At 25.1% G+C, this 23,399-nt stretch overlaps 1 protein-coding gene across 1 annotated transcript in view; it reads left to right on the forward strand.

The window, feature by feature from the left end:
- LOC111622513 (gamma-aminobutyric acid receptor subunit beta-like) overlaps positions 1-23,399 on the forward strand; it is a 117,705-nt gene that overhangs the window by 77,318 nt on the left and 16,988 nt on the right. The window contains exons 6-7 of the mRNA XM_023364917.1: positions 10,840-10,977; positions 15,095-15,561. Of these exons, the coding sequence (XP_023220685.1) occupies positions 10,840-10,977; positions 15,095-15,561 (605 nt within the window). The remainder of the gene's footprint in view (positions 1-10,839; positions 10,978-15,094; positions 15,562-23,399) is intronic.

A 23,399-nucleotide genomic window follows, 5' to 3' on the forward strand; every position in this document is an offset into this window, starting at 1 on the left:
ATTTAAGTAGTAAATTTTTAGAAATTAGTTTTGATTTATTTATTAAAATTTCTAAGAACGTCTTAAATTATTATCGATAGAATTTATTGATTTGATAACAATCTAAAAATTAAAATTTCATTAACTTATTGTTAATTTAATTTATTTATAAGAAATAAATTTAAAATAATTATTATTTTATAAAATATTCCTAAATAATTTCCTTGCAATTTAGAAATTAAAGTATTAAAAAAACTTTTTTTACGAGTTAAACTTGTTAAAAGCTAAATGTTTTAAGTTAATGAGAATTAAAATTAACGATATTCCATTAAATTTCTTACGATGTAAACTGTAATTTAAAAATTACTTAATCAATATAATCGTTAAAGATACAGTTCTTATTTTAAATTGTTACTGTAAATTATCCAGTAAAATTACATCTAACTTTCACTTTATTGACAAGTTTTATTAATATTTTCTTTCATAATAGCATTTCCAATATTTTGAATCACTCTCACCTTCTACAATTTTTTAATTTTTAAATCTTAAAAACGTTATCTGATTTCTTTGATTCTGATTCAGTTTAATTCGTATTTAATGTTTGATTTATTATTAGATTTCATTTTGCTATAAATTATTTTAGAGTTTAGCTTAACTTTTTTGTACAATTTTAATTGTAAATATACTGTTATGTCAATAATTTTTTACTTTTCTTCCTGTTACATAAAAAAGGGAAAGTATGGCGCTCGGTAAAAAAAAGACTTTCAAGATTTTTACATTTTTCCATTCAAGGGATCTTAAAACGTCGAGAAGTACAGAAAATTGGGCTTTTTCTGTATGTATGTAGTATGTAGTAGTGTGTGGGAGACACGATTTTGTTTTCCCAGTTTGAAGCTTAATAACTTCTGAGCCTGTTGCCAAAAATTCCTTAAATTTTGCAAAGACATTTGTGTATTAGGGGAAAATATTTCCAGAAATTTTCAGGAAAATCGGGCGATTGGTTTGGGAAATATAGCCCCATTCGTGTTATATCTCCCGAACCAATCTTAAAGTTAATGGTAGCAATAATTAGGGATGAAAAAAAATTATGCCAGGTAAGTCCAGCAAGAATGTTGCCATTTTTTAAAAGTTGTCTTTATGATAGCAAGAACAGTATCGTGAAGATAAATAAAAGATCAATAGTATTAAATTATATTTTATTTTCCATGTACCGGTACAAGTATAATAATTTTTTATAATAAACTTCTGAAATTCAATTCAAATGAAGCACTATGAAAATTCTAATAATAAATGAATACATCACTATGAAAATTCTAAATTTCGTTAAAATTTAGAATTTTATCTTCAGAATTATCTTTAGAATTTAAAATTATTTCGATTAGTTGTAACAAGATTCATACTCCTAGCCTTGCAATCAGAAAATAGGCACAAATGTTCCAGTGATTGGCTGAAAAAAGAAATTCAAAATTTTGAACTTCTTCTTTCAGCCAATCAGTGGAACGAATACTTGTAATCTACAAAGGGCTCTCTCTGTATTGGTTTAGAATAGCACAGCTAAAAATTTCTTTAAGATAAATTGTTGATTTATTTTAAATTCGTGTAAAGAAATTCGATTTTTTATGTGTTCTATGTAAAATTCTATAATATATACGTAGACTTAATTTTATAAAATGTTAATAATCTTTAAAATTCGGATTAATTGTAAAGTATTTGAATATTATTTTAGTAAGTTTTAAACTTAAAATTGATTATTGTTTCTACTAAAATTAAAAAAAGAAGTAAAAGATTTTCTAAATTTAATCAAAATATTCTATTCATTTCATCGGAATATTTAATTAAAATTGTTCTTAGATTTTCTTTAAATTATTCATGTTATGTTAATTTATCTCGCTTTGATTTAATTCCAACTGTTTAGAGGATTTAATGTTTTTGAAATTATTTAAGGAATTATTTATGCATAACATGGGTGGAACCAAAAGGGATTTATTTTACTCCACCCATATAATACGATTTGATAAAGTGGTATATCATTACCAAAACAATTTTTAACTCTACTGTTTAAGTAAATATTCCACCAAACTTTTATTATATTTTATATGCAAACTCGATTTATAAATGAATAAAAATAATAATTAAAGCCATTAAATTTTTTATATTTAATAAAAAATAAATAAATGATTTCGAAAAACAATAAGAAAATAAATAATTTTACTTCGAAATTAATATTAAAAAAATGAAATAATTACGGAAAAATTCTAAAACTCTCTAAAAATTTGTTGAATAATGTTTATTATTTATAATTTTAAATTAAAAATAAATTATTGGCGTATCGAAGCTGCTACAAAGAATAATTTTATAATATTTTAAGAACTTTATTTACTGAAATTGTAGAATTTCATAAGATTAGTAACATGCTTACTAGTAAAAAAAATTCAGTTATAAATATGTTTAATCTTATCTTTTCTCTGTACATTCACTTACTATCAGTTCTATTGTCACTAAAGCTATATTTTAGGAAAACAAGTGTAGTATGAGGTGACAGCTAATTGGATTGATAACATCAAAGTCGAGTTGTGCTACCATCGTTTATAGTTAGAGAAAAGAAAATAAAGCCAGAAAATAAAAGTTCAATTTAGCAAAATAATCCAAACTTTATATCAATTTATTATGAAGGTTTTTTCTTTGAACTAAATTTATGATGTTAAATTGAAGGTTTTCGTATATTTGTATTTGTACTTGGATAGAGCAGCGTGTTTCCATATGTGATTTTCCTATAAATTGCTCAGAATCTGATCCGAACACAATTGCATATTTGATATCTGTACGAATTGAATACAAAATTCCAAAATAATAAAGTATATTTGTCTTTATTCTTAGAATTTTGTTGAAAACAATTCTGCAAAATATTTATTTGTGTGGGATTTAGATATAAGTAAACTTTGAAAGTAGCCATTCATAATAAATTGCAGCCTTTATTGTGAATGAAGAATATTTATCTGTTTGACAAAGACACAAAAGACTTTATATTGACTACGACATTAAGGAGCCGTCTTCTGTGATTTCAGTTGAAAATCCATTAACAATATGTCGCTCTCCTTTTTTTATTTTTTGCCCTGGAAACATTGTAAATTAAACATTTCAAATATCACTTCAATTGAATATTTAATTCGCTTCAGCGATATATAAAGTCGCATGAAACAATAAAGTCTTTGGAAATTTCGAATTCTTTATTTTCTCTAGCAGCTCGATAATGAAGAATTCATCATTTCAATAGTTTTATTGCAAAAATTGTTACAAATTATTTACGATAACTTTAATATAAAAAAGAAAGAAAATGAATAAGTTAAATTCCCAATTCGATAAACTAAAATATGAATTAATTTTTTTTTTATTTCATTTATTAGTGTACAAATTTATTACACATTTACACATTTCTTGTAGAAAAAATAAAATAAAATGAGTTAGAAAAAATTAGATGTTTATGTAATATTCTTTTATATTCAAAATTAAATTAAATAGAATATAAAAATTAAATTTAAAATTTTCAGAAAAATATTTTATTTCTTCGGATGTAAGATTTTTGTGTTTGTTTATGAATAAAAGATTCGATTTCTCTCAAAATGTCTCGAATGCTTTTGGCTTAAAATAGAGAAGTCTCTAAGGAGATAAAGATAAAACTTCTGTTATTTTAAATAGATTGAATTTGAGTAAGTTAGCTTCTATAAATCGATTTTTAAAACTAACAATACAGCGAAATGCAAGTCGTATAAGAGAAAGAACAAGTGCACATATGTTTCTTTTATAATAAAATTTTGTAAAACCGTTGGAAAAATACTAAAAATATTACATTAATAATAGTTACTGTGTTTTGTTTATCTAAAAATAGCTACAACTTGTATTTTAAAAATATATGATCGCGAATATATGTTTTATACATATATAATATTATTATTTCTTTTATAAATATTCATTTTGCAATCTATAAAATGAAATATCATAGAATAAAGCGATAAAAACAACATTATTCTTATTTTTAATATAAACCTTTATAAATATTTAACATATCTTTTTATCTGAATAAAAATTCAAATTTATATTACATAAAATACTTTGGTAAAAGTTGCTTCTAAGACAATTCTTTGTTCATCAATATTAGAATGTCCTAATTTGTTATTTATAATCTTTGTTTAATATTTTTGAATAAATATTTATTCATTTAGTAGTAAACAAGCAAAGAAAATTACCAAAATTAATCATAAAATATTAAGAAAAATTAAAGAACATGAGAAAATTTATTTACCAATTTCTTTTTATCCTATATATTTTTTTTACTCTTTTAAAAAACTAACAGGAAAAAATCAATCGTTATAAATTAACCAGATTTATTATCAAATCAAGAAAAGGATCAAATTTTATTCCAGAATTATTTAAAAAATTGATCCGGAGCAGATTCGATCTTAGGTCATTTATAAGAATGACTTAGGATAAAATATATTCCAGATATTTTTTATGATTGTGGATAGTCCATCTACTATAGATAAGTATCATACTATTAGCTATTAGTCAATAAATATTATCCATAATAACTATTATAACTTAGTGCACTTATCATATGTAACAGAAACATCAAGACGGAATGTATATGTGGATACACTGCAAAATATCTATATAAATATATTTAGATTCTAGTTATAAGCAAATATTTCCATAGTTTTGTGTGCAATTAAACATATTCATGTATTATATTTAACGTTTAATTATATACATACATTAATAAGAAAGTCGTTTGTCATGATATTAATCAAAATTATTATTTTGTATTATACAATTATGTTATTTAAATTATGAATAAACAATTATCGTAAAATAAACAATATTTTTTTTATTTGAGAATTTTACAAAATTAATCAAGCAAATGACTTTATAATATAGAAAACGATTTTTGTTTTGAGATACAAAACAGAGAAGTTATAATTTTAAAATGGCATTTATTGGCAGAATAAAATAACGAATTGGAAATTCTCCTTCAAGGGCATAAAGTCCATCAATTATTTTATTGATTTCTAGAATTTTCTGGTTATACACCATATGTTTTATTAAGAAACCTTGCAAAATATGTGCCTGTAATCAATTCTCAAAAATATTCTTTGTTAAAGTTGTTCTTGGAAAAAGTAATTTATGATAATTACTTCATTAGGAGAAAAAACACTTTGCTGAGGTTTTTTAATTCAAAATATAAGTATTATCTAAGCAAATTATTCAAAATTGAGATGGAAAGTTAAATATTGTTATTATTTTTAATGAATAATAAACTCTCTTAATAATATGCATTGCAAATTAATGCTAATTTTTCTATTTAACATATAATTCATTCAGTTACAAAGAACAAGTGCGTTATAAAATCATTTATTTAAGAACTTAATAATAAGTGACAAGCTTTAGTTTTGTTAAGAAATCAAGAGTGGAAAAGCAGATGGTTTTGACAGGAAAATAGCATAAGATTTTTTCAAAAAAAATTTTTTCTTTACCTAGTATATTACAACAGATACTTTTTTAATATTTTCATTTTTTTAATTCGGTTTAGATATTAAAGTTTAGATGAGTAAAATTTATTTACGAAATGTCCATTTTATATAACGTCTCTCTTTAGTAAAATAATGGAAGATATTTCTAATTTAGAAACATACTAACGAGATAAAGAGTTTAAGAATTGTTTTCCAGTTAAATCGATAAATTTTTATTAATAAATTTTTCAAATTTTTATGATTTAGGACTTATAGCTTACGGCCATAACAAATCTAACATATTGCAGACCCTTTTCCTTCACCAGATAATGATACATTTAAAAATATGATTGCGATGCCCTAAGCTACAACTTGTTTAGCTTATTTGTAATTCTGTCCCTGTTTATAATATATAATTTCATATACATATATAGATTTTAACGGGAGGATTTAAATTGGTTCCTACTTGAAATCATTCTTACAAAGAATTTTGCTAAATCCTTTTCAGTAAATTGCTTAAATCAGAGATTTACAGATTCCTAGTTGATATACTTGTATCAAATATGTTGACTTTCAAATGAGTTTGAAGTGGAAATAAAATAGATGCAAATTTTTTTCTTTCATAAGCTTGACCTGAATTTTTTTAACATTTACTGACAATGTAATAAAAATGACACTAAAAGAATTAAACCCAGGTGTATAAACGTAAAGTTTTCTAGTAAATTTACATTTTAGAAAACGGTATTCAAATGTGTAAGAAACGAAATTTGTCTCTATAATTACTTTTAATTTCCTTTTTTTTCCTTTCAATTTTAACAGTTTAAAACGTAATTCAAATTTGAATTCTTCTTCAATAATTAGCTAATTGTTTTGTATTTTATCTTTATTTTTCTTTAACGATAAATTGTGCAGAATACTCCAGATTTACATTTTATCAGACTTGCCACCTAAAAAAAGTAGCACTTAAATTGTTTAATCTTTTACTATAGTTAAATAATACTCCAATTAACTTATTAAGCTTTAGAATTTTATTTGTTATGTTAATTTAATTTAAATATATTTCCAACAAAGCACTTAAAATAAAAAAAACCTGCTTTTTACTATCTCGTTAACTATTTTCTATGCTTTTCTAAAGACATTTGAAGGATAATTTTGATGGATAAACTAAATGTACTGATTGAAAAGCATTTTAGATTTAGAAGAAACTCATTAATATTATAATTTTATTTATTTGTGTACTTTCTTTGTCATTATATTTAGACTAAGCTTAACACTGTTTGTCTAATGGATATAAGAACCATTTACCGAAATATAAAGTTCTATATAAGTACTCTGATATAATTAATAGCGTAGTAAGTAAAAATGTTAGCTATATTTTGTCTGACAATTTTTTCCAGCATCAGCTTTTATCTTTATTGCAATCGTTTCTAATTTTTATGATGCTTTTGTAGCTAAAATATACGTGTATATACAAGTAAATGCTATATTTGTCATGAATTCGTATATGTTGCAGTCACGATAAACATTTTAATGATGATTTAATATATTAGAAATATTAAAAACATACTTATTTTTATGTATTAAATTATTTACTTTTTAGAAATATTCTAAATATAATTCCATATTTTTGCAGCAATTTTTCTTTTTTGGTAAGAGATATGGCAACAGAAAAAGAGTCGCATCATAAATAATGGTTTATTATTTTGAAGTTTTAGAGTAAATATATAAATTATTTACTCTAAAACTTCTGTTTTTAATAAATAAAAATTTTTACTTGCAGGAAAACTTTTTAACTATAAGATTTTTCAACTAACTTGTAAGATATATTAGCTTGTAATGTTATCTTTATGTGGGTTTGCTGCAGGAAAAAAATTTACATCAATAATTAATTTGAAAAATAAAAAATTCAATTATCGTTAATATTGTTAGAAAAATTGCTTCGAAATACGGTTAGAATCAATTAATTATTTATAACTTATCCAATTTATAATGAATTAGTTATTTTAATTTTTTACTCTTGAATTAGTTTAAACTATATGTAAATTGTTTATATTTTTATAATTAAAAAAATTTATTTTTACAAAATAGAGTCCTAAATCAAGAATTTTATTCTAAACAATTTCTTATTCTTGATACATTTCACATTATATCGAATAATGTTGTTTCATTCATTCTCTTTGAGAAATTTGAAATCAAAGTAGAAAACATGAAATTCGGAGAAAAATAGTGAAATCTAATTAAAATACAGATAAAATAGTTTATATTTGTTCTTAAATCCAATAATACGAAAATATTTAATATATTTTCTACTAGTACAACGCTAGAATGCACAACTATATGTGAGGAAAAAATATATAGACATAATAAATTAATAAATATTTATTAAAGTGTGTAATAATTTATATTATAAATAGATTTATAACATAATACAAAAATAATAAATATGAGAATTTGAGATAATATCAAAATACATCAAAATTATTACGACAAATTCTATTCATAATGCATCAGTGAGAATAAAACAATTCAGTTGAATCAAAGTTATTTTTCATTAAGACATACTTTAAACTTAATAAATTAGATTTGTTTTAAAATATTTTACGTCATACGAATTATTTATTTCATTTTACCTAATTTAAAATTATGTACATTTTTTTAAACTGCAAATGTTATATTTATAAAGGGTTTTTCTCTTATCTGTTAACATTATAACTCTGTTTTAAAATATTACTTTTAGAATTTAAAAAATATATATATTCGAGAAAGAAAATTAAAATTTTTATATATGAATAAAAAAACTTATTTTGTATTCGTAAAATATTCTAAAGAAAAATTTCCCGGAGGAAAAATATGATATCCCTATCGCTAACCAGTACCAAATTCTGTCATAAACAGAATTTGACGATACTGTAGGCTATGATAATGCATAAGTCATGTACAGTACATTAATTATTAAATTCACTCTACCTTACACCGCAATATGTATATCAAAATATTCGGAAATTTACCAAAATATTTGAATTCTATTCTATTAATAATTCTTTCAACCGTTAATTAATAAATTAAACGATTAAGAAATTATACTTTTCAAAATAATAATCATTTCTTCTTCAATATAATAATATATTATTTTAAAAGTTATATTTATTTTTATAAATTAAACTATTTTTAAATACTCATTTAATTTAATTTAATTTAATGAATAATGTGTATTCAAAATGTAATTTTAATTTTAATTTTTGTTTTTAAGTATTAATTATAGAAACTATTATTATTTTTAATTTGGTTATAAAGCACTTGTAAATTTATGTAACTTCAGCGTAGCGATTGACAAGAAAATACTTTTTTTTTCTTTTTTTCTTTTCTTGTAAAGATGTCAACTTTTGCAAGGCGAAGTTGATAAAATTAAAGTAAAGATTTGAAAAATTTAATATATTTTACAATAAAGATAAGTTAAGAGTGTGAATAAGTAGAGTTGTAGAAAAGATTTAGTGAGTAACTCTTAAAATTGCCACGTATTCTGTTGTAATATATGTTGGAATGTCAAAGAGGAATTAGTTTAATGAAACATTCCAGAAAACGAGGCTATTTTATTCTTCTTTTTTTTCTCTTTTTCTGGTCCAAAGGAAAGTTTCCTTGATTGAAGATTTTACTTAAACTGTGCTTCTTCTCAAATAAACAACGTTGTTCATCAGAAGTCGTTTGTTAAATGGAATTTTACATTAAGAGAAAACGCATTTACAATTGGCAATTGGATGAATCCATATTGTTAATTAATTGAACTTGTAGGTAAATAATGTTTTATAATGGTACATTTTTAAAATGGTTTATATGCAGTTAACATAAATGAAATTTTGTGAAAGTCTATTATTGTCGAATGTGTAACAATCAAATTTGATAAATATTAAGCGAAACGTTATTAAACATAAAATGAAAAATTTAACTTAGAAAAGACTGTTATAAATACATTGTTTATTAATATATTTCTTATTTATTATATTAATTAATTAATTAGGGGAGACCGGGGCAAGATCGGCATGTTAAGCTTTACTTAAATTTTGTGTAATAAATACTGCTGTAAACTGAAAAAAAAGCTTTGCATATTGTCTATTGGAATGTTACCTTACTATAGAACTGGTTAAAATCAGTTTGGAAATAAAAATAATTAAAATAATTACAACTTTACAAGAAGAGAGAAATTGACGAAGTTGCCCCGGGTATAGGGGCAAGATCGGCAACTTCTCTCTTTTTGTAAAGTTGTAATTATTTTAATTATTTTTATTAAAGTTGCCCCTGGTATAGGGGCAACAGTAATGGGGCAAGATAGGCACGTATATAAAATTATGTTATTAACAATGTATAAGTTGGAATTCACTATTAAAACAAAGAAATACAAATCCAACACCCATTTAATATTATTACAACGAAATGCAAGTTCAAAGACATATATACATGAATAACAAATGCAAACATGTTTTCATTTATCATCTGTTTGATTTTTATCCTTTGCTTCTAATGTGGCTTTATGTTGCCGATCTTACCCCGCTAGTCATGATTTCGAAACATTAAGTACAACCCTGAGAACAGAATGCCAAGCCACGATCTGGCCACGTGAATAAGTTGAAGTTACATCCTTCTAACAGGAAAAGTAACTTTCGTTATCATGGAATTATAACAAAACCTGCCAATTCAATATAAATGGAAAAAAAATATTATATGGAATTGAACGAAAATGAAAATTTGCTTGATAATTCAACTACGCTTGTTGGAGAACAATAAAAACACTACACTCAACAAGCCACCAATAAAACTCAACTGCCTAACCTATAACCAAAGTTTCCTTTTAATTTGTTTTTATAAAAAAGCGCTTGACAAACTTGCCCCGCATGCCGAAGTTGCCCCGGTCTCCCCTATATTAAACGAACGATATGAATTTTATTAATTAGTTTTCTACTTTTAATTATATTTTATATATATTTACAAATACATAAGTAACATTATAATATATTATTTCTACGTGTAAATAAACCATATATGATATTGTAAATATATATAATTAGATTTATTTTAAGTGTGTTAGAGTAATGTTATATCGAGGACATAAATCATCTTTACAAAGTTTTATAAAACATATTATTATTATATTTTAATTAATGAAATTAAACCGTGTAAATGGGGATTACTTTAAATGAAAGAATTTTTAACGATTATAAAGGAATTGTCAACACGAACAATTTTACGATTAATTTATGGTTTGTCTGGAAATTTTCTGTTACAAACTACACGTATTAAAGTATTTACTCTTGTTAGAGGTGATTCAAAGTCATTGACTCGGATCCAATTTATCTTTCTACAGTTGGCTACACAATGAATGACATCAGGTATAAATGGGCCGACGGGGAGAGTTCCGTTGGTATGTCCAAGGACGTTGAACTTCCCCAGTTCAAAGTGTTGGGACATCGTAGGGAGTCGAAGGAAGTTATCCTCTCTACAGGTAAACATTTATTATTCCCTTACTTTAACCTGTGCCGAATTGATTTGCATCTCTTTCTTGTAGATCCAACTAATTATGGATCATTAATTTTAACTAGAAATAATTTTGATGTAACAATGACATACTGAGCCTATACTAATACTTAATTTTAAGAGAACAAACTTTCGAAATTAATTAATGTAGATCAAGTAAAAGTAAAATTAAATGAAGCATAATGGACAAAATTTAACTTTTCTACGGTATTTTTTTTTCTTCCCCCTGATTTTAAATTATCTTATTTTCTGTATATATTGAATTCTTTTTAAATAATATAATATGGAGGTAAGCTAGAATATATAACGTATTATAAATATTTCATCACACATAATCCGTATATTAGATAAAAGGAGAAAGAGGAAGAAAAGTTTCTTCTCTCTTCCGATATTCTATACGAATATTGATCCCGAACAACTAAATTTATTATTTTTTGAGATTCCCAAGGAATTCGACTTATCAGGAATATGGAAATTGGTCCTATTGCTCCTTCTTTCACAATATAAAAATTTATTATATTTGAATTTTCTATTGCGTGTGAATTATATTTTCATGATTTTTTCCCACCGAATACGAACTTAAATATGTTAAAAAGTATGAAGTTTCTTGAAAATAGCTCGACTTAGAATCTTTGCTCCAATAAGATTTTCTGGTATTTTCGTTAAGGCCATAATGATACGGTCATTAAATGTGTAAATTTGTATGGCCTATTTTTTATACATTTTTAAAATTCGGATTTAAAATTTACATTTTTTTTTAATACTAAGAAAGCGAAAATTAAATATCAGGATCTAAATAAGGGTAAATTTGACACAATAAATAAATATGAACATTTATAAAAATTAATTTTTAACGTTTTTAATATAATTTATAATTAATTACACTTAACTATCACCGCAACGTTATTAACTAAGCAATCTAACTTACTATAAAAAAGGGAATTTTACGAAGCACTACAGTTGAAATTACTTCACTTGCGCTTCCAATTTTCGCATTTACTTAATGAAGACGTTAATGAAAGGCTATCAAAGTACTTGCGCAATAATTTAAGTGCTATAAAATTTTTATATAGCTTACAACTAACAGTCAAATGCGCTGATATTTAGTATGTAAGTTACAGTACTTGCTGAAACGATATAATTTTTATCATACATTTTTATTTTATAAATAATTCTTATAAAGTTTACTCGAAACCTCCAACAATTTACACGTCAGTTAATTATCAAAATTCAAAATGCTGCTTAATATTATTTCTATTGTATGTTCGTTGTTAAACTTTTGAAATGGCTTAAAAATGTATCTTCAAATTTACAAGAATCTTATTCACAAATTATTTTTGGAATTTTTATTAGGCAAAATAGTTTATATTCCTATATCGGGTTTAGGCCTATAGAAAATAATACCAAAATTTGAAATGATTAGAGTGAACAGACATTTTCAAATATTTGAAAATTATAGTAATTTGATGTTATATTTTGAGCATAATGCGATAGGTTAACTAAAGGAACCCCTAAAGAGATAAACTATCTCTTTAGTGGTTCCGGGTTCAAATCCAGGTGACAAAATACCTAGGAATTTTCCTGGGCTGTAGACTTTATCCCTCATCACCCGGTCAGCCTCATTGTGGGTTCAGCCTAACTCACGATGGTCATGAAAAACGTTCTCTTAATGCCCACAGAGCGGAAAGAGTAAAAAAAAATCTAACAAAGCGTAATAACTTTTTAGAGAAATATTTTAACTACAGAGTTCTAAAAATTCGAATTACAGTATACGAAAATGATCTAAGTTCTTACAAGTGTTTTGGTTGGTTTAACGCTCGATCAAGTAATTCTAATCATATGATGATTAAAAAGTAAATTCGACCAATCGCAACTTTCTAACCCGAATATTTCTCACGTGTTTTACGCTTTAACCAATCAAAAGAATATCTGTAATTTTTAAACTATATTAGCCGTTGGAAAGCTGGACCAAAAATTTCAAGATGAAAACATTATATTAGAATACGTCTAATTTTTAAAATATGAGACTAGTGCCTTGTTCGCACACTTATAAAATTCGGAAAATGAATAAATATATAAATTCACGTTAACGTACAATTCAGAATAAATTATTTTATAAAATTAATATAGAAATTGTTTTCTAGATAGTTACCTTTCACTTATGGATTGTGTATTTTGGATATACTTTATATAGGTTTTAATATAATAAATTTCCGATTTCTGCATCTCTATTTTAATTCTAAAACTATAATTTCTTTGTTCTAACGTTGCATTACATAAGACTTAAATTTAATTTAGATGTTTTCTCAATAAAAAATTCTATTTTTAGTTAAGTAAGTATTTTGTTTTATCAAAAGCTGCATTTAACTAACCTGTAATTTATGATTTATTTATTTTAATTTTTAAATGCAAAATTATATTTATAAAAATTATTATTAAAATTTATTATTTATAAGATCTATAATTATGTTTCATTCAATAATAGATATTATTATATTAGAAATNTTATAATATAATAAATAAAATACATTCAGCTATTTTTAAAACATTGAATAATATATAATTACCGAATTCTTATTTTAAAACAATATAAGATATAAATCTTTGCTCTGTTCTATACTTATAAGAACACATACAACAAAAAATGAAATAAAATATATTTAAAGGTTCGAATAAATTAATTTATATATTTTGAATATTCAAAAACATGCAGAAAATATACACGAAAATGGTTTCTAAATATCGTAGCGACCTTGAAAAACTCAAAATATAAAATAAATCACTTCAGAAAAGTTTATAAAAAAGAGTTTTTTAACGGCTAAAAAATTATTCAATAGTCGATTCTAACTTTTTCCTCTCTTTTTTTTATTTTTTAATGCTAAATTGCTAGAGTGAAGAGTTATAAAAATTTCTAGACTTTTCCAGAATCACAAAAATCTATTTTTAGGTACGAAGAATGAAATTTTCACTTTAAAATTATGTATATAAAACCTGAGAATTCGCTACGTTTTAACCATTTATCTATCGTACAAAATAATAAATATAAAAATTTATTGGATTAAGGCTTGGATTTTTTATTTTCCTAAAGATAAATAAGTAAATGTAAATGCAAAATAAATTATAATTTGGATAGTAGTAAAAAGATAATGAACAAAGAGCTTTAGAAGGCCTGTATTTGATTAAACATATGTAATAAAAGTTTCTTTGGAGAATTTTCTATAAAAAAAATGGCTAGTTCCGAAATAAATTTCTTCCCAGATAACTTAGTTATAAATATTTAACATCAAGTAGTAATCGTGGTGAAATTCTTTTTTAATATTTTTACACTTGGGATGGATGCTTAATGGTCAAGCAAACATTGTGTTTACTTATTCTCATGATTTACTTTGGTTAAAAGAATTTTATGAGATGCTACAGATTATGTAATATAAGTTCATATCTGTTATTATAAATAATATTTATCTAAACCTGTATAGGTTGTTTATTAAATATTTGATGAACAAATATTAATTTCCTGTTAAAGTTGCAACGACGAAAATGTTTATTCTTTGATGGAGTTTTGTATTTATTGTACACATAAACATGGAAAAAATAATAAATAATAAGTGTAGTATATTATATAACTTACATTGTTTACTAAATATAAGAATCGTGGTACACGTATAGTACCTATCACGAAATGGTAAATAAATACGGATAAATAAATGTGTTTACCTGTGTTAAACCAATAAAAATGTTGATTTGCAAGAATTTTAATATTTTATTTTAATAAGTCACTTCTAAATTTACATTTAAAAATTCATAACAAAGGAATGATTCATTGATGACAATTTTGACGACAGTAGCAAACACCATAAATATTATACCATGATTATTTCTTAACATATTGTAAAGTAGATAATTTTAAATTTAAATATCAATTTGTAACAGTATAATTAGTATAAAGTATAAACAATTATTTATATTCTATTTTAAATATGCTCAATAATATCTGTACGAAAGAGGGTAAACAATGTAAATTAAAAAAAATTATTAAATACTTTCGCACCAATTTTAAAAATTATTTAATTAATAAATTATTACAGGTAACTATTCCCGTCTTGTGTGTGAGATCCAGTTTGTACGGAGCATGGGTTACTACCTCATTCAGATCTATATTCCTGCCGGCCTAATAGTTATCATCAGCTGGGTGTCGTTCTGGCTACACCGTAATGCCACTCCTGCTCGTGTGGCCTTGGGTGTCACTACAGTGCTAACGATGACAACCCTGATGTCAAGCACAAATGCTGCTCTGCCGAAGATCTCCTACATCAAGAGCATTGACGTTTACTTGGGCACCTGTTTTATAATGGTTTTTGCCTCATTATTAGAATATGCTGCCGTTGGTTACTTGGGTAAACGAATATCTATGCGAAAAACTAGACAACAACAAATGGCTAAAATTGCTGAACAACATCGGCAAAGGTGCGCTGCTGCAGCAGCTGCCGCCGAGGGAGAGAGAGAGCCTGTTCTTTTGCCCGGAAATGCGGAAGTGACGATGGTTAAAGCGGCGGTAAGTTTACCCGATTTTTCTTATAAAATTATTCATTTCTTTAGATTTTTATTATTAAACACACTTGTCATCTTTGGAATGCAATGTTTCCTACTTAAATTCTTTCCTAACTTTCTATGTAAAGTCAGTGTATGCAGTGGCACGTTATCCTATGAGCGAAAAGGGCAATTGCATGGGGCTCCACAAATAGGGGCCCTGAACCAATATTTTATAAGAAAATATTTCGAAAAAATTTCTCCAAAAGAAAAATGTCTGAAGTGAACACTATATATGAAGTCCCTAATTCAAATTTGTCTGGGGCCCCTGAAGCTATAACGCGCCACTGAGTATATGACTGGTGCTGAGGCGCGCGCGCGCGCACCGTATAATCAAGAGTCGTGGGTTTGTATCCCATGTTTTTTCGTGTTTTTGAATGGTCATTCAAATATTTGCTTATCATTAATTTGTTTTTTAAATAAAAAGTAAAATTCTTAATTAAAACTAATAATAATAATAATTGAAGAATACTTTTATGTTAGTTATATTATTTGCAAGAAAGAAGAGTTGGAACTAATTACGTATTAATTTATTATATTACTTTTGTTTTATTAAATTCAGATCAATATTTTCAATTTAGCCTATTATACTAAAAGTGTTAGTTTTTTTCCTACTTATAATTAGTAAATTGGAAATTGTAATGGTGTTCATTCTTCTTAATCACCCATAAATAAAATTTAATAAACAATTAAAATAATAATAATTGTATTAACAAAGTAAGTATAATTTATATTATGTATAATAAGTATCTAAAAAAATTATGATTACAATTCTCAAATGTATTGAAAATTTGGAAATACTTAAATTAAACATTTAGTAAGATTATATCGCGTTTAATGTATTAAATAACACTTTATTGCATATTATTTTACAAACTTTTAGTATATAAAACAATTGAGAATTGTTTCCAATCAATTTATTATTAATTTACAAAGTTTATTTTGAAGACAAAATACAGAATTATGCATCTTTGTATGCAAGGCCGTGGCTACAAAATTTGGCACCAGGGGTAAACTGAAATATGGCGCCTTGGGGTAAGCCTTTCATTAGCCCGTTTCAAATGTAAACACTTTATATTAATATATTTTCTCTTTCTCATATATGACAGTTTTCTCTAAATTTATTAGTTCGCCCATGTAACAATTTTGGAATTTTGGCTCCTTGGGCACGTCGCTGTTTGTATGTAGATTCTTGGCTTCACTCAACTACCAATAAAATCAAAAACATTTTACTTTAACAAAAAATATGGAAATACTTTTCATAACCAATTAACAAATACAAAAATTCATGCAATTTCGAGCAATTTTTATTTAATTATTGGAATGGCAATTGTAGAAGTTCCTGAAATACAACTTAGAATTTATTGTTACAGTAATTACATGAGCGAGAACTATTTTACAATAAAGTTTACGAAGGAAAAAGCTTTTTAATAATATTTCTAAACGAATAAATTCAAATAAAATTCATTATAAACTTGCAATATATCGAAACATTCTGTTAAATAATTAATAGAAAATCTGACCTTTAACGTTGATGAGTTAAAATACGGTCGATAAAAGCCAAACTACAGTCTTGATCCGATTCATCAATACTTTAAGCAATTATAGGAATTTGTTATAAGAAAATAAATTTAGATTATATTAATTAACACTTAATTTCTACACGTTCTACCAATGAAAATTAAACTTAAATTATAAGTTTCATTAAGAATGGAGACTCAAAATTCATCTAAGTTATAAATTATAAGAGTTAATAATGAAACAATGCGATTACCATTCGAAATAGTTACTAATTCACAAAATGTAATGAAAATTCAGTGTTAAAATACTAATATATTATCATTATATTATTGGAAAATTTAGAGTCATAAAATTTTTTACTGAAGAAATATTTTATTTAAGAAAATTTTAATTATAACTTTGTTAATAATACTAATTCAATGTTATTTTAAAACTTTAATAAATATAACTTTTCAAAATTTAATATATGGATAAATTTAGTAAGTAAATTCAGACTTTTATAATGACTTATTTCCTAATTTGTTGTTGATTCTATACACGTAGCGTGAGTTAAATGAGGTACTTAGTTTAAAGTATGGCTGTGTATTAATTGCAACTCATTTTTTAAACATTTGTATAAGGATTAGAGTAATATTTTTTAGTGTTTTTAGTTAGATAACTGTTTTGAAAGATTGTGACATTATTCAGCCTTTCGTGTAGCCCAGGGCTTATTGGTTGAGAAACATTAATGTAGGCCTATATAATTCGAATTTACGAAGTGTAGCTTTGAAGAATTCAGTAATCAAAATAAGATTCAAACACTTTTCAAAGAATTCGATAATTAAATATTTGAAAATTTGTTCAAGAGTTTCCTCAAGCTAAAAGTTCTGATTTTACTCAAAATAAAATAACATTGTTCCATTCNTCTTATATCACATGCGGATTGTACACGAAATAGTTGTTTCTTCTCATATTAATTAAATTTCTTCTTGAAATTTATAAATATTAAGTGGTTTCTATAGTACGGATGATTATAGATTTCTTACAATAGACTTTTTTAAATATTTGTAGTTAAATATGTACTATAATGTTGAATTTATAAACGAATTTTTACTGTGTTTGCATGTACTATACATTTTGTTGTTTAATTAGTTTCATCATAAAGATAAATAATGCTTCAAATGCCGTGCAGTTTGCTGTTAGAACTTCATACATTTTATTTACTTTTTTTATGTATTTCAATAGGAAAATATGAATTGTAACTTCTAGACATAGACAAATCAAACAGGAAAACTTTATCCTAATTGCCCGATGATAATTTCCTATACAGTATTTTATGATGTCATGGATCCTTACATATATGGAAAAATAGGTCGATGCTTTATCATTCACTTTTATAACAATTTTTTTAGTTGATATAAACTTACTTTCAAGCACAATGGCGAGTAACAGAAAGGAAAGAGAAAATCGTAAACTATAAAAGAAAAAAATGAAGGAGTGGCTTTTCTCGAAAATTTTCGAGTGTCTATCGATGTTTCTTAAGCTATGTTTTCTACATTGATTTGAAAGGTATCCTTTCTGAAAGAGACTCACAATCGGCTTATATATTTTTAAAGATTGCTTAGTATCCTCAACTAAGAAAATAAATAAAGTAACGGATGTCTCTCTCCTTCGCTATATCCTTCAATAAAATTCTACGGATTCAGTTCAAAATCCAGTTCCAGAGAATAACCAAAATGTTCGATTGTTTACAATTATTCAAGACTTTAAAATAAAATAACTTTATGAAATTAACAAAGAAAAAGATAATTTTTTAAGCAGTTTGAAATATAAAAAATAGAATTTATGATTTTTCTAAAAGATTAATTTCCTTCTATAACTAATTTTTATAAATACCAAAATGGCGAATGAACTCGTATAAGTCGTGACCCATCACTAGAGAATCCTGGTTAGATTCTCTGTTTGATATCTATCCCATCGTCTTTTATTGCCTGACATTTTTTTTACTGCTTTGAAACAGAGAAAGGTCAATAGGAAAATCAGCTAGGTGAATGAGAAAGCAATCTCCATAAAATTACACTTCGATAAAATTATTTCAAAAATATTCAGTTACAATATTCTCCTTTGAGAGTATAATGTTAAAGCAAAATCAAGCGTAAAGTTCAATTTTAGAAATGATAGCGAATTTCCTTAAAAGTGAAAAACAATTTCGCTTCGACACTTCTAAGAAAAGTCTGAAGAATTTTTGTGAACTTTTCCAAAACTTCTTTGTTGCAGGTGAGTTGTAGGAAATTGCTTCTTTCTTTTGTCTTATTTTCCTTTCGACTCGTGTCTAAAAGCAATCTTCCAACTTAAAATACTTTTTTCTCCTCTTTCGACGTTTCACTTTCTTTTATGTGATGTGATTACTTTGGAGTTCATTTTAAATGTAGACTTAATCTTTTTTTGTAGCGTTTAATGTATTAAATAACACTTTATTGCATATTATTTTACAAACTTTTAGTATATAAAACAATTGAGAATTGTTTCCAATCAATTTATTATTAATTTACAAAGTTTATTTTGAAGACAAAATACAGAATTATGCATCTTTGTATGCAAGGCCGTGGCTACAAAATTTGGCACCAGGGGTAAACTGAAATATGGCGCCTTGGGGTAAGCCTTTCATTAGCCCGTTTCAAATGTAAACACTTTATATTAATATATTTTCTCTTTCTCATATATGACAGTTTTCTCTAAATTTATTAGTTCGCCCATGTAACAATTTTGGAATTTTGGCTCCTTGGGCACGTCGCTGTTTGTATGTAGATTCTTGGCTTCACTCAACTACCAATAAAATCAAAAACATTTTACTTTAACAAAAAATATGGAAATACTTTTCATAACCAATTAACAAATACAAAAATTCATGCAATTTCGAGCAATTTTTATTTAATTATTGGAATGGCAATTGTAGAAGTTCCTGAAATACAACTTAGAATTTATTGTTACAGTAATTACATGAGCGAGAACTATTTTACAATAAAGTTTACGAAGGAAAAAGCTTTTTAATAATATTTCTAAACGAATAAATTCAAATAAAATTCATTATAAACTTGCAATATATCGAAACATTCTGTTAAATAATTAATAGAAAATCTGACCTTTAACGTTGATGAGTTAAAATACGGTCGATAAAAGCCAAACTACAGTCTTGATCCGATTCATCAATACTTTAAGCAATTATAGGAATTTGTTATAAGAAAATAAATTTAGATTATATTAATTAACACTTAATTTCTACACGTTCTACCAATGAAAATTAAACTTAAATTATAAGTTTCATTAAGAATGGAGACTCAAAATTCATCTAAGTTATAAATTATAAGAGTTAATAATGAAACAATGCGATTACCATTCGAAATAGTTACTAATTCACAAAATGTAATGAAAATTCAGTGTTAAAATACTAATATATTATCATTATATTATTGGAAAATTTAGAGTCATAAAATTTTTTACTGAAGAAATATTTTATTTAAACTTGCATTTTAAAAATATAATTTAACTGTATATTTTCACAAATAAGATATTTAAAAGTCAAAAATAAAATTTAAATATATTAGAAAAATTTTTATTTTTCTTAATGAAACATAAATTCAAATTCTTATATCACATGCGGATTGTACACGAAATAGTTGTTTCTTCTCATATTAATTAAATTTCTTCTTGAAATTTATAAATATTAAGTGGTTTCTATAGTACGGATGATTATAGATTTCTTACAATAGACTTTTTTAAATATTTGTAGTTAAATATGTACTATAATGTTGAATTTATAAACGAATTTTTACTGTGTTTGCATGTACTATACATTTTGTTGTTTAATTAGTTTCATCATAAAGATAAATAATGCTTCAAATGCCGTGCAGTTTGCTGTTAGAACTTCATACATTTTATTTACTTTTTTTATGTATTTCAATAGGAAAATATGAATTGTAACTTCTAGACATAGACAAATCAAACAGGAAAACTTTATCCTAATTGCCCGATGATAATTTCCTATACAGTATTTTATGATGTCATGGATCCTTACATATATGGAAAAATAGGTCGATGCTTTATCATTCACTTTTATAACAATTTTTTTAGTTGATATAAACTTACTTTCAAGCACAATGGCGAGTAACAGAAAGGAAAGAGAAAATCGTAAACTATAAAAGAAAAAAATGAAGGAGTGGCTTTTCTCGAAAATTTTCGAGTGTCTATCGATGTTTCTTAAGCTATGTTTTCTACATTGATTTGAAAGGTATCCTTTCTGAAAGAGACTCACAATCGGCTTATATATTTTTAAAGATTGCTTAGTATCCTCAACTAAGAAAATAAATAAAGTAACGGATGTCTCTCTCCTTCGCTATATCCTTCAATAAAATTCTACGGATTCAGTTCAAAATCCAGTTCCAGAGAATAACCAAAATGTTCGATTGTTTACAATTATTCAAGACTTTAAAATAAAATAACTTTATGAAATTAACAAAGAAAAAGATAATTTTTTAAGCAGTTTGAAATATAAAAAATAGAATTTATGATTTTTCTAAAAGATTAATTTCCTTCTATAACTAATTTTTATAAATACCAAAATGGCGAATGAACTCGTATAAGTCGTGACCCATCACTAGAGAATCCTGGTTAGATTCTCTGTTTGATATCTATCCCATCGTCTTTTATTGCCTGACATTTTTTTTACTGCTTTGAAACAGAGAAAGGTCAATAGGAAAATCAGCTAGGTGAATGAGAAAGCAATCTCCATAAAATTACACTTCGATAAAATTATTTCAAAAATATTCAGTTACAATATTCTCCTTTGAGAGTATAATGTTAAAGCAAAATCAAGCGTAAAGTTCAATTTTAGAAATGATAGCGAATTTCCTTAAAAGTGAAAAACAATTTCGCTTCGACACTTCTAAGAAAAGTCTGAAGAATTTTTGTGAACTTTTCCAAAACTTCTTTGTTGCAGGTGAGTTGTAGGAAATTGCTTCTTTCTTTTGTCTTATTTTCCTTTCGACTCGTGTCTAAAAGCAATCTTCCAACTTAAAATACTTTTTTCTCCTCTTTCGACGTTTCACTTTCTTTTATGTGATGTGATTACTTTGGAGTTCATTTTAAATGTAGACTTAATCTTTTTTTGTATATATAAATATATACACTGTTTATTTAATCTATTTTACAACANCCCTTTATTAATATTATTATTAAATATATGAATTTCATTAATGAGTTTTAATCGATTCTCATCGCATTTCGTCGAAAATTTATTAATTATACTTCCCTTAATAATTGAGTACATTACAAACTGTAATTACAATAACGCTTATCCCAGTTTTAGATTCTAGAGGAAGAGATTTACTAAAACATCAATAATAATCTATCAAATATTGTTTGCGCATAATTTGGATATCGTCATTTGTTAATCCTTTATTATGTCTGAGTTTGTGAAACGAGATAACATTTAATTCTCCAACATCCATAGTTGCTTAGCAACAGTATTCTCTTCAGAATATCTCTGATGTAGCTGAAATATCATAGTAGAATCCTTACAAACTTTATATAATATAGATTCTTTGACGTTCCTTTTAAGTTTAAACAAGTGTCAGCGAAAATTTCAATGCTTTATTGTCTATTATACAATTTGAAATCTTAATAACGTCGTTATGAGCATAATTACTTTAATAAACCTTTTATTTCGGTTATTTTTCTAATTCTTTAATCAAATAAATAGAATAATTTCACTTTAAATAACTGAATAAACGATAATAAATGATTAATCTATTTTCTTCCTTTTCTACAGTACAGATAAAATGGAAAAATGTGTATAAATATTGTAATATTCTTCAAATTAATTATTATTTATAGGAATATTATTCTTTCGATAAAGGAATAATGATACTTTCAGTAACGTAACTGGAACTAATTTTAGAGGGGCGAATTAGAACGTGCAAATCTACATTTACCCTTATATCACATATAGCTACTAGGATTGTGAATGAAGAATAAATTGTACTGTATATACATGCGTAAAAGTGCATTTGCTACATTCAAATAATTTTCCTGTACTTATTTGATTTTTTCTCCATTTACAAAAGTAAGGGTGCTTGGGTACTCTCCTCGCTAACGCTATTGGATACGACAATAAACATTGAATAAATAAAATCTGTAGTTCTGTATATTATTAATATAAATATAGTATGAAAATAAAACAAATAGAATATGAAACGTTTACATATTTGTAATATATTATAAAAATCTATAATATATATATAATAT

This window comes from Centruroides sculpturatus, unplaced genomic scaffold (assembly GCF_000671375.1).
Source record: "Centruroides sculpturatus isolate CEXI.00-Female unplaced genomic scaffold, Cexi_2.0 scaffold23, whole genome shotgun sequence".
Lineage (NCBI taxonomy): Eukaryota > Metazoa > Arthropoda > Arachnida > Scorpiones > Buthidae > Centruroides > Centruroides sculpturatus.